The sequence below is a fragment of the Saccopteryx leptura genome, chromosome 2, assembly GCF_036850995.1.
Source record: "Saccopteryx leptura isolate mSacLep1 chromosome 2, mSacLep1_pri_phased_curated, whole genome shotgun sequence".
Lineage (NCBI taxonomy): Eukaryota > Metazoa > Chordata > Mammalia > Chiroptera > Emballonuridae > Saccopteryx > Saccopteryx leptura.
In genome coordinates this window covers 65,537,500-65,549,571 of record NC_089504.1, presented here as the reverse complement: position 1 = coordinate 65,549,571, position 12,072 = coordinate 65,537,500, and the positions used below count along the sequence as shown (strand labels likewise).

The 12,072-nt window shown below is 35.0% G+C and overlaps 1 protein-coding gene across 4 annotated transcripts in view; it reads left to right on the top strand.

The window, feature by feature from the left end:
- Positions 1–12,072, top strand: part of BRD10 (bromodomain containing 10) — a 127,362-nt gene that overhangs the window by 77,005 nt on the left and 38,285 nt on the right. For all 4 annotated transcript variants that reach the window (XM_066368112.1, XM_066368111.1, XM_066368113.1 and 1 more), the window contains one exon: positions 3,768–3,847. In XM_066368112.1, the coding sequence (XP_066224209.1) occupies positions 3,768–3,847 (80 nt within the window). The remainder of the gene's footprint in view (positions 1–3,767; positions 3,848–12,072) is intronic.

Genomic DNA, 12,072 nt, shown 5'->3' with positions numbered 1-12,072 from the left:
GCTTCAGAAAAATACAAAAAAAAAAAAAAAAAAAGATTGGAAAAGACACAATGAAATGGAAAGATATTCTGTGTTCATGGATCAGAAGACTTGACATAGTTGGAATGGTTATATTACTCAAAGCAATATACCGATTTAATGCAATCCCTATCAAAATTCAAATGTCATTTTTTAAAGAAATAGAAAAATCATCAGATTTGTATGGGACTACAAAAGACCCCAAATAGCCAAAGCAATTCTGAGAAAAAAGAATAAAGCCAGAAGTATCACACTACCTGACTTCAAACTATATATATATATATATATATATATTTCCCCCCCCCCCTTGAAGTTGGAAACGGGGAGGCAGTCAGACAGACTCCGCATGCGCCCGACCGGGATCCACCCGGCACATTCACCAGGGGGCGATACTCTGTTGCAACCAGAGTCATTCTAGTGCCTGAGGCAGAGGCCACAGAGCCATCCTCAGCGCCTGGGCCAACTTTGTTCGAATGGAGCCTTGGCTGCGGGAGGGGAAGAGAGAGACAGAGAGGAAGGAGAGGGGGAGGGCAGATGGGCGCTTCTCCTGTGTGTCCTGGCCGGGAGTCGAACCCAGGACTCCTGCACGCCAGGCCAACGCTCTACCACTGAGCCAACCAGCCAGGGCCCAAACTATATTATAGAGCAACAATAATCAGAACAGCATAGTGTTGGTAGAAAAACACACACAGACCAATAGAACAGAATTGAGAGCCCAGAAATAACACCACATGTATATGGTCATAATTTTTGAAGAAGGAACCAAAACACAATGGAACAAAGAAAGCCTCTTCATTAAATGGTGCTGAAGAAATTGGAAACCCACATGTAAAAGAATGAAACTAGACTACAGTTTGTTCCCATGTACAAAAATTAATTCAAAATAGATCAGAGACCTAAATATAAGATCTGAATCAATAAACTACCTATTAGAAAACATAGGTACTAAACTTACAGACCTTGGCTATAGAGAACATTTTATGAGTTTGACCCCAAAGGCAAGGGAAGTAAAGACAAAAATAAATGAATGGGACTGTATCAGACTAAAAAACTTCAGCACAGCAAAAGAAACCACCAACAAAACAAAAAGGCAACCAACCGAATGGGAGGTGATATTTTCAAACAACAGCTCCAACAGGGGGTTAATATTCATAATATCTAAAGAACTCATACAACTCAACACCAAGCAAACAAACAATCCAATTAAAAAATGGACATAGGACCTAAACAGACTCCTCTTCCAAGAAGACATAGAAATGACCAACAGAGACCAACAGACACCTTGAAAGGATGTTCAACTCGACTAGCTATTAGGAAAATGCAAATCAGGACTACAATGAGTTACCACTTCACACCTGATAGAATGGCTCTTATCAACAAGACTGGTAATAAGTATTGGAGAGGTAGTAGAGAAAAAGAAACCCTGATTCACTGCTGGTGGGAATGTAAACTGGTACAGCCACTATGTAAAAGAGTATGGCAGTTCCTCAAAAAATTAAGAATAGAGTTACCATATAACCCAGTAATCCCTTCCTCAAAATTACTCAAAAATCTGTATTCTCAAAGATATATGCACCCCAATCTTCATTGCAGCATTATTCACAGTGACCAAGATGTGAAGAAAACCAAAATGTCCTTCAATAGAGGAAAGGATGAAGAAAATGTGTATATAAAAGGAATAATAGGGAATGCTCCTCAGCCATAAGAAAAGATGAAATACTGCCTCTTGCAACAGTGTGGATGGACTTTGAATATTATGCTAAGCAAAATAAGTCAGAAAAAGCTAAGATCACATGATTTCACTCATATGTGGGAGATAAAATTGAAACTCAGACACAGACAACAGTATGGTGGTTACCAGAGGGAAGGAGGTATGGGAGGTAGTAAAGGGTAAGGGGGACCAAATATATGACAGAAGATGTTTCACTGGGTTGTGGGCACCCAATGCAGTGTACAGATTATGTATCATAGAAGTGTATACTTGAAACCTTTACCATCCTATTAACCAATATCACCCCCTATAAATTTAATTTTAAAAAATGACTTTTTATGCAAGAAGATCTTATCTGTATAGGAAGATGTTTAAAAAGGAGCAATTGGGGTTTGCATAAAGCAAATTTACTTTATGTACTTACGCATTTTCCCATTTGAAAAAAATAGTAACTTTTAAGTTGATTTTAGTCTACACTTGATCTTAATAAGCCAAAAGTTCAAGAAGTGATGATGTTAGCCTACAAATAATTGTGAACTAAACCAAACTTGTAAGTATTCCCAATTAAATTTTTATCCCTTTACACCAGTGGTCCCCAACCTTTTTTGGGCCATGGACTGGTTTAAAGTCCGAAAATATTTTCATGGACCGGCCTTTAGGGTGGGGCGGATAAACGTATCACGTGACCGAGACAAGCGTCAAGAGTGAGTCTTAGCCTGACCTGTGGTGGCGCAGTGGATAAAGCATCGACCTGGAAATGCTGAGGTCACTGGTTCGAAACCCTGGGCTTGCCTGGTCAAGGCACATATGGGAGTTGATGCTTCCAGCTCCTCCCCCCTTCTCTCTCTCTCTCTCTCTCCCTCTCCTCTCTCTCTCCCTCTCTGTGTCTCTCTCTCCCTTTCTCTCTCCTCTCTAAAATGAATTTAAAAAATTTAAAAAAAAAAAGAAATCTTAAGAGTGAGTCTTAGACGGATGTAACAGAGGGAATCTGGTCATTTTTTAAAAAATAAAACATCTTTCAGACTTAAATATAAATAAAACGGAAATAATGTAAGTTATTTATTCTTTCTCTGCGGACCGGTACCAAATGTCCCACGGACCAGTACCGGTCCGCAGCCCAGGGGGTGGGGACCACTGCTTTACACAGATTTTAAGTTCCTGGAAGATAGGGTTTTCATCCTATAATTTTCTGTTATTCCCGTAAATTGTATAGTGCCCTCTTATCTCATGTTTGTTGAATAATTAACAACCAACTTATTAATTCATTTTACTAATTGCAAATGGGAAGAAGACATTTAATTTAACATGACCCGTACCAAAATTAGAGGTTATATGCATGTATATGTCCCTTTGTCAGGTTAAATGCACAGAGTAGATATACTTCGATCTATGCTATGAATTTGATTTTTTTAAGAATGTAGATTAATTTTTCCCAGTAATTTTTGATTGCACAAATATTTAGGTACACTTCAAAGGGAGATGTTTACTACTTCGTTTTTAAACTGGTTATTGAATACTTTCAAAGGTAGCTCTTAAGAACGATTAGGTGAACGCAGAGCAGTTAGAAAAAACATTGTTTCCTGAGATATTGAGAGGATTTTCACATTGGGTTGACTAAACAGAGCATAGTATTTATAGTATAATTCTATGCAGGTTCCTGACTACAAAAGTTGTTAAAGGTAAGGTTTTTTTCCTTATGTAATAATCTCACTTTAAGTTGTGAATTAGATTTTAACTTGAGTTGTAGTAATGTGACTTTTTTTGCCAAATCTTATTGCAATAAATTCTGGTACTCTAATATATTGGAGATTAATAGTTTGGCTCTTATTTAAGGAAAACAGCATTTGTTAATATGTCTGTTACAGATAGTTATAGTTTAATGTTTGCTTTTACTAGGGCTTGTTTTGATTCATCATTTTTATTTGACTCACTAAACTCCATCTGTTATAATTTAACTTTCAAGGTTCTGTGTAATTTTTTTTTGTTAATGAAGGGTTATTAACAGCATTATGAAGCTTTTCTCTTTTAATCTTGAAAGGAAAAAAATCCATATCTAAAAAAGCAATCACAAAGAAGAGGAAAACTGTCACAAAGTCACCTACTATACCAGAATTTCAGGTAAGTGTTTCAATTTTCTCAACATTTTTTAGTTTAATTTTTGTTTCAGTGTTTGTATTGTTCATTAAGAAATTGGCTGAGTTCCACTTTAGTGCACACATACTTCAAATTAAATGTTTCCAACTGTGACTTTTTTACCTCTATTTAAAAGAAAAATTTATTGATTGATTTTTAGAGAGTAAGGGAGACAGATACACAAAGAGAGAAACATCGACTTGTTGTTCCTCTTATTCATGCTGTCACCGGTTGAGTTTTGTTATCTGCCTTGACCAGAGATCGAACCTACAACCTCAGCATGTCAGGATGATGCTCTAACCAGTTGAATAAAGCTTTTATTTTTGTCTCTGATAGTCAAAAAATCTGTTTTTTTTTAATGTTCTGTTTTGTAGCAGTAGTTTAGTAGAAATATATATAAAATGAGTAAATGAAAGTCTTCCAAAAACAAATCATATATGTACATAAAAATATTGCCTAAGTAATCCATTTTTATTTATTTTGGCACTGTAGAAATGGCGGAGTTGCTAATTTTGAAAAAAATTATTTTAACTCTCAGCTATATATAAGTGTTAGAGAGAATATTAAGTAAAGCTTAATTCAATTGTCTTTACATATTTCTGCGAAAAGAAAAAATAATTATATGACTGCCATATGATTAAGTTTTTTGTGTCAAACTGATACTAGAATAAGCAGAATCTCACCCTAATTAAATAATATTTGAATCTTCTATTTTATAAAAGATGCGTTTTCTTCAACAAATGATTCTTTCTTTAAAACTGTCTTATATTAGTATGTCCAGTCCATTTCCAAAAGTTTTATAATCTCGTACTTCATTGCCAAAAATAAAAATGTTGTTAAAATAAGTTTCTGGCCTGACCTGTGGTGGCGCAGTGGATAAAGTGTCGACCTGGAAATGCTGAGGTCGCCGGTTCGAAACCCTGGGCTTGCCTGGTCAAGGCACATATGGGAGTTGATGCTTCCAGCTCCTCCCCACCTTCTCTCTCTCTGTCTCTCCCTCTCCTCTCTAAAATGAATAAATAAATAAATAAAAAAAATTAAAAAAAAAAAAAAAAAAAAAAAAAAAAAAAAAATAAGTTTCTGTGAGTCAATTCAAGTAAAAAACAAAATAAAGAAATAATAACTATGAAAATATTGATAGTATGTAATTTAACAGTTACATATATCCAAAAATGTAGACACGTCTATTTTTCAGTAAAAATCTTATTTTTGGAAGTGTTTTTTTTAAAGTTACTAATTGGTAAATGCTTAGTATTTTTAAATGAGCAGTGAAAGAAAATAAACATTTTTTCTCGTAGTACTTTTAAATAGAGTATTTTTAATGGCATTCTTAGTATGATTTTTTAATATAAAATATCCTTGATTACAGCATATTCAGTAAAATATGTAATTTACTATTTACTTAGAGGCCTTTCTACCATTGCTTGTACATGTTATTTAATGCTATAATAGATAATAGTATATCATTATTCTTCCACTGTCATGCTAGCCTTTGCTATCTCTCACACTCATTTTTTTCTTCAATCTCTCAAAGTATTCATTCTGGAACTATATGGCTAAGAACAGATCTGACCTGATGTTGATATTTGTCTCCCTTCATATCTTAGTGGATAAACTTTTCTTTGTAATAACTGGCATACTAAAGTAAGCAAGTGGTATTCGTTAGTGAAGCATGAAATCTATTTAGTGAATTACATGACCAGCATTTCTTTTATAAGCTAACAAAGTTAAAATAGAAAAGACATTTTAAGAGCATATTTAATATATATAATAAGGGTAATATTTTTTTAATGAAATTTCTATTTCAGTCGTGTGTGTGTGTCACTGGCATGCAGTGTAAAATGTTATTTTCACCTTGAGTTGTGAATAAAAAGTTTGAAAAACAGTCTTAAGTGATTATTTTAGTCAGTTACTAACCATTTGCTTACCACTCTGAAAAACTTAAGGTCAAAATACATGTTTTGCTAGATTGTGCTGTTTTAAATAAATAATGAAGGAAGGCAGGAGGGAGGGAAAGGAGAGAGAGAGAAAGAAAAAACATCTTTTCCTCATTTCTTAGGCTTTGAGAGAGATAACAGAGAGAGAGAATGTGTGTGTTTGTGTGTGTGTTTGGCTAAAGATGGCAAGTAGACTGAAACAGTGTTTCTTATGCCTAGTTTACAATTTGAATACCCTGATATTAGTAATAAAGAAAACTGACATCTGTGTCCCAGGAAATAGATTATTTGCTTCAAATAAGCAAAGAGGAAGAGATAGTGTTAGTTACTAGTAAACATGCAAAACTTAGAATTTTGCCTTTTAATATAATTTTATGTAAAATTTTGAAAAATTTGGAAGGTTCCTACATATAAGAAGACTGATTATTATATACTTAGGAAGTACTAAATTTATTTCCTTTACAAAAGCTCTATCATTATGAAAAATTCTGCAAATTATTTATTTTATCCAAGTTATTGTAAGTATAAAATTTCTAGTATTAAACCTAAAAACACTTTCTAGAAATCTTTAGCTGGAAGATCTGCTTCATAGAATTCATCTAAAATGTTTTATTACTTAAAATAGTGAAACCATTGGTGGATAGATATTAGATCCCTTTTGCAAAACCTGATCTATTTGCTGAAGGACTGGTCATCTTTAAATTGGCAATAAACAAGCTTAGAGAGGAACATCCAAGGATTAAATTGTGAAGTTTTTTTTTTTCAAGTCCTAATGTATTAAAGTGAATCCTATTTTGACCTCAACTAAGCTAGATATAAAACTTGTTTACCTATTTGCTTCCAAAAGAATCCAGATTTATTTATATACACACCCAATACCTATACCTCAGTTTAAGAAATTTATTATCCCATTCCTTCTCAGGCCGGCTGGCTCAGTGGTAGAGCATCTGCCTGGTTTGTGGAAGTCCTGGGTTTGATTCCTGGCTAGGGCACACAGGAGAAGTGCCCATCTGCTTCTCCATCCTTCCCTCTCTCCTTTCTCTCTCTCTCTCTCTTCCCTTCCCGCAGCCAAGGCTCCATTGGAGCGAAGTTGTCCCAGGCGCTGAGAATGGCTCCGTGGCCTCCGCATCAGGCGCTCAACTGGCTCTGGTTGCAACAGAGCAGCGACGCCCCTGATGGGCAGAGCATTGCCCCCTAGTGGGCATGCCGGGTGAATCCCGATCAGGTGCATGCGGTAGTCTGCCTCCTCGCTTCTCACTTCACAAAAATACAAAAAAACAAAAAAATTATCCCATTCCTATTTAAAATATTTGCTATAGGTATTCAAATGGTGGTTTGATTTTATTATTTAGTGTGTACTGTAAAGGGACTAACCATATCATATCTGTGTCACTTTTTCCTAAGTGATGTCAGTGGTTCTCAAACTGTAGATAGTATAAAAAATAATCTGATGCCTTTATTAAAAATGAAAAGTCCTGGGTTCCATCCATAATTCAGTGGGTCTTGGTGGCTCGGTACCACTAATCTGCTAGTGGTTTTGGAACCAGGGTGTTTAGGGTTGAATGCCAACTTTACCACTAACTCTGTAAATTTAGGAAAGTTGCTGAATCTCTTTCTGATTTCAATTCCTCATCTGTACAATAGGTAATAATAGTACCTATCTCAAAGGATCATTGTGAAGATTAAATGATAGAACTTACTATTTTATCTATTTGTATTATTTACTTTTTCAAATTAGCATGCCAGATACTTCAGACAAAAGATACTGTTATGAGTAGACAAATCAAATAAGAATTGGCTTAAAAACGTATATTTTTAGACTTTACCACTTTTTCCAGCTAGTTAAGGCCTAGAAATAAATCTTAAGATTTGGTCATGTTTCATAAGCCATGAAATCTCATGATTAAGCCTTTAAAATTTTGAAAAGTGGGAAAAAAAACAAGTAATACTATTTGCATCATTATATTTAACCAGAGAAAAATATTTAAGCATAGCCCTACTCTAGCATTACGTTGTTATACAGTTGCCCTATAGGGGAAAGTCTCAAATTTTTTAGTTGGAGATAGTTGCAAAATATTAGAAAATATTTTTATTTTTAGTATAAGAAAAATTTGAGAAGTGAATATCAGTTTCCTTAATAAAATCAATTTTTTACCAAAAAACTTTATTTTAAATTTAATATTTAAGAGAGAAATCCAATATATGAATATTCTTGTATACAATTATAACAAAGTCATAGAAAGCATTTTAAAAACTTAATGTATTGAGTCTCAATAAGATGTTTTTAAAATAATTTAAGAGCCTTAGTTACCATGATTCCACTTTTCATTGATAACCAAAATCTTTCATGTAATGCGTACTGGTTCCTGTTCCATGTGTCATTTACTCTAAAGACTGCTTTGCATAGGAAATCCAGAATCTAGGTGTTAAGACTTAGTAGCATTATTTTCAAATGTAAGCATAAACTCACTGATCCTTATTATACCTCTAAAAATAACAACTATGTTTCTCCATTTAACAAGTGAAGAAACTAAGGAAGGTGAAATGAAGTACTCCCTTCAGTGTAACAGATTGGGACCAAAATTGAAATTAGAATGTAATTGCTTCACTATGTTAAGGAACATTTGATTACATTGTTGTTCTGAATTGCTACCTGTTAAGTATTTCCAATTTCAGCTTTTTAAACTTTCAACAGCATGGATTTTTATTTCCCCCTTCATATTCTTTTAATTTAAAAATATATATATAGTAAATTGAGAGAAACATCTGTTTTCAATCATATATTAGTAAAAAAATATTTTAACTTAGTTAGACTGATTTTTCATGTCACACACAATATCCTTATTTGCAGGTTTTGAAGTATTCATTATTGGTATGGTGATTGTAGAAGGAATTTTCCTGTCTTCATAGTTTTGACAGCTGTCAATAAATTTTTAGTTTAAATAAAATACAAATTCTGCCCTGGCCGGTTGGCTCAGCGGTAGAGCGTCGGCCTGGTGTGCGGGGGACCCGGGTTTGATTCCCGGCCAGGGCACATAGGAGAAGCGCTCATTTGCTTCTCCACCCCCACCCCCTCCTTCTTCTCTGTCTCTCTCTTCCCCTCCCACAGCCAAGGCTCCATTGGAGCAAAGATGGCCCCGGGCGCTGGGGATGGCTCCTTGGCCTCTGCCCCAGGCGCTAGAGTGGCTCTGGTCGCGGCAGAGCGTCGCCCCTGGTGGGCGTGCCGGGTGGATCCCGGTAGGGCGCATGCGGGAGTCTGTCTGACTGTCTCTCCCCGTTTCCAGCTTCAGAAAGAAAAAATAAAAAAAAATAAAAAAAATACAAATTCTGAATTTATACAATTTAATGTTTTGCTTACAATTTTCATAATAAATTATAGGATTGTTTTTTTTTTAGAATAGTGGTGAACATGATCCATTTTATTTGGACCTATTCATTTTGACTTTTCTGCATTGTATCCCTTTGTTTCTAATGTAATTTACTATATTTTATTTTTGTATGCTCCCCTATGTTCTTTTTGGAACAAATAAAGATCTATCTCTCAAACTTATTGTGTTTATACCCAAAAAGGAATAATTTCTAGCTTGAAGTAGTAGTAAAGTAAGGAATTAATTATTTTATAATTTTTCTGAGATGTGGTTATGGAATTCTTTTGATCTCTACAGGACTTCTTCTTCACTACATACACACCTTTCTGCTTTTTAAGTTGAAGAGAGGGCCTTTTAATATTTACTATTTAATAGAAATGAAAGGTTAGTTATAAGTTAAATACTAAAATACATTTTTAGTTGTTAGATTTGTTTTATTTAGAAAGGCCCCTTAAAGAACATGGTATAATAGAAGGAGGAATCCAGGGTTTTGTGGTTTTCTCTATTAGTGTGTCATCTTAGGTTAGTAACTGTTAGTTTTATTTCACATGTGTATGAACTGGAGATACACCTTTTTAGCTGTAAACCAAGGTTTGGACCATATTACATATTTTTAGTCCCTTTTAGCTTGTTGCTCTGTCATGGGTTGCATCAAGTGGAAGGTTAACTTGAGGAGAGATTGTGACTGCCTTAAAGAGGTTCTTCTTGAGGGTTAAAACTCTTCTTGTAACCTCTGCAGTGTGACTGAAAACCAACCCCTCTGGAGTGTTGGCAGTGTGATCCAACTGTAATCTGAGCTGCTGTGGAGCTTTCCTTTTCACCCCAGGAGGCCCTGAGCCTCAGATATGTTTTTCAAATTCAAGGTAATGAGAAGGAGGTTTTAATAAGGTGTTCTGCTTTGTTCAAAAAATGCATCTGTTCTCCTAATTAAGGGGAACTTATTGGATTGATTGTATTTTTAAAAGCATCACTTGAAGTTGAGTTGAAGGCCACACATATGCCTTACTTTGTAAAAGAGAAGAAATAGAGAGTGTATATTACAGAGTTGGCATAAATTCTTTCTTCTTTCAATATTAGTAACAAAATTAGAACAAGACTTTTCTACTAGCTTAACGACCCTATTTTGGGTATATTATATATATATTATAAATTTATGTAAAGAGGTTTTATGTTAATATATAAAAAGCATAAATTGTTATCTAGATATTAATTCCTTTTAAGATAATGTAAATGTAAATATTGTTAAAAATACTTTGACTCTAGAATTCAATGAAATTTATCTTTAAAAGTCATGTCAGTTATTTTAAGAAATATTGTGCACTTAATTCAGTCTTCTGTCCCTTGCTTAGAAATTTATCTTTCTGAATATCCATACTCATTAGCTCCTTAGTACCCATAAGTTTCAATAGCTAGGCAGATTTATAATCATAATCATTCAGTACCTTATTGCTCAAGTGTGATCAAAGGACCCTGACCAGTTGGTTGAATGGTAGAGCGTCGGCCCGGCATGTGGAAGACCCAGTTTTGATTCCCAGCCAGGGCACACAGGAGAAGCACCCATCTGCTTCTCCACCCTTCCCCCTCTCCTTCCTCTCTGTCTCTCTATCTCTCTCTTCCCCTCCCACACCAAGGCTCCATTGGAGTAGTGTAGTCCTGGGCGCTGAGGATGGCTCCATGGCCTCCACCTCAGGTGCTAGAATGGCTTGGTTGCAACAGAGCAACACCCCAGATGGGCATAGCATCGCTCCCTAGTGGGCTTGCCGGGTGGATCCCAGCTGGGCACGTGCAAGAGTCTGTCTCTCTGCCTCCCTGCTTCTCACTTCAGAAAAAAACACACACACAAAAAGAAAAAGTGTGATCTACAGACCATACCTAGGAACTTGTCCCACCTCAGACCTACTAAATCAAAACCTCATCTTAACAAGATTCACAGGTGATTCTGATGCACATTAAATTAAAGTTTGAGAAGCATCGATTTAGTACAACTGAATAACTGGGTAAGCCACTTTCATTGTTATTTCATATAGCTTTTAGGCTGTGGAAATCATTCATGGTTTGACTTCAGAACTGTTATTTATTCCTTTAAGTAGAATATAAGTATTCACTGACCTCATGACTAATTGATAATTAAAAGATCTTTACTTTTTTTTAGGGTCTGTTTAGTTGTAGGGATATATGTTTTCACTGTTACTGTTTCTAAAACTAAATGCAAAATATACCCATATTCTTTGTATAATGTGACAGCGCAGGTGCAAGTGAAAATTCCTCTGAGCTTTGCCTTATGTGCAAATGAGAAATCTCTGCTGTGATATTAACTAGTACACCAAGTTTAGTGAAAAGGGGTATAACCACCTGCAAGCTCTGGGGAAAATTTGACATGATAAGTCATTATAGCAGATTATACAATGTTTAATTTCTCCCGAATACTTACAAAAAAACACGGTGTAGGGCCAACACTGTTCTGAGTCATTATAGATATAATAGAAATTGAAGGCATTATTTGGTTCTAGAGGCACTTACATAATTAGCTACTCCACTGCTTGACTCTCAGCATTTCTTCCATAACTCTAGATTTGGCAAATGGGAATGTGTAGTTTGTAATAAATATATTAGTTGTACTGTGCTGCTAACATATTCTTACTGTTTTCTACTCTGAAATTGTTTGCAGTACTTAAATATATAATCTTACCTGCTTTGTCAGTTCTGTGAGTTTGAAATTATGAAGATATTTCTAATACTGGTTAATATTAATTATAGTTTATAATGTCTGTGATAAATTTTCCTTAGTCTGTTAGGTTGAACCAAATTGCCATTTTTGTAGATCAAAGACATTTCAGCAATCTCATGTGGTTCAGCCTAATCATAAAGGAAGTTTAAGGGGCTCCTAGTCCAGGCATGGCCAACA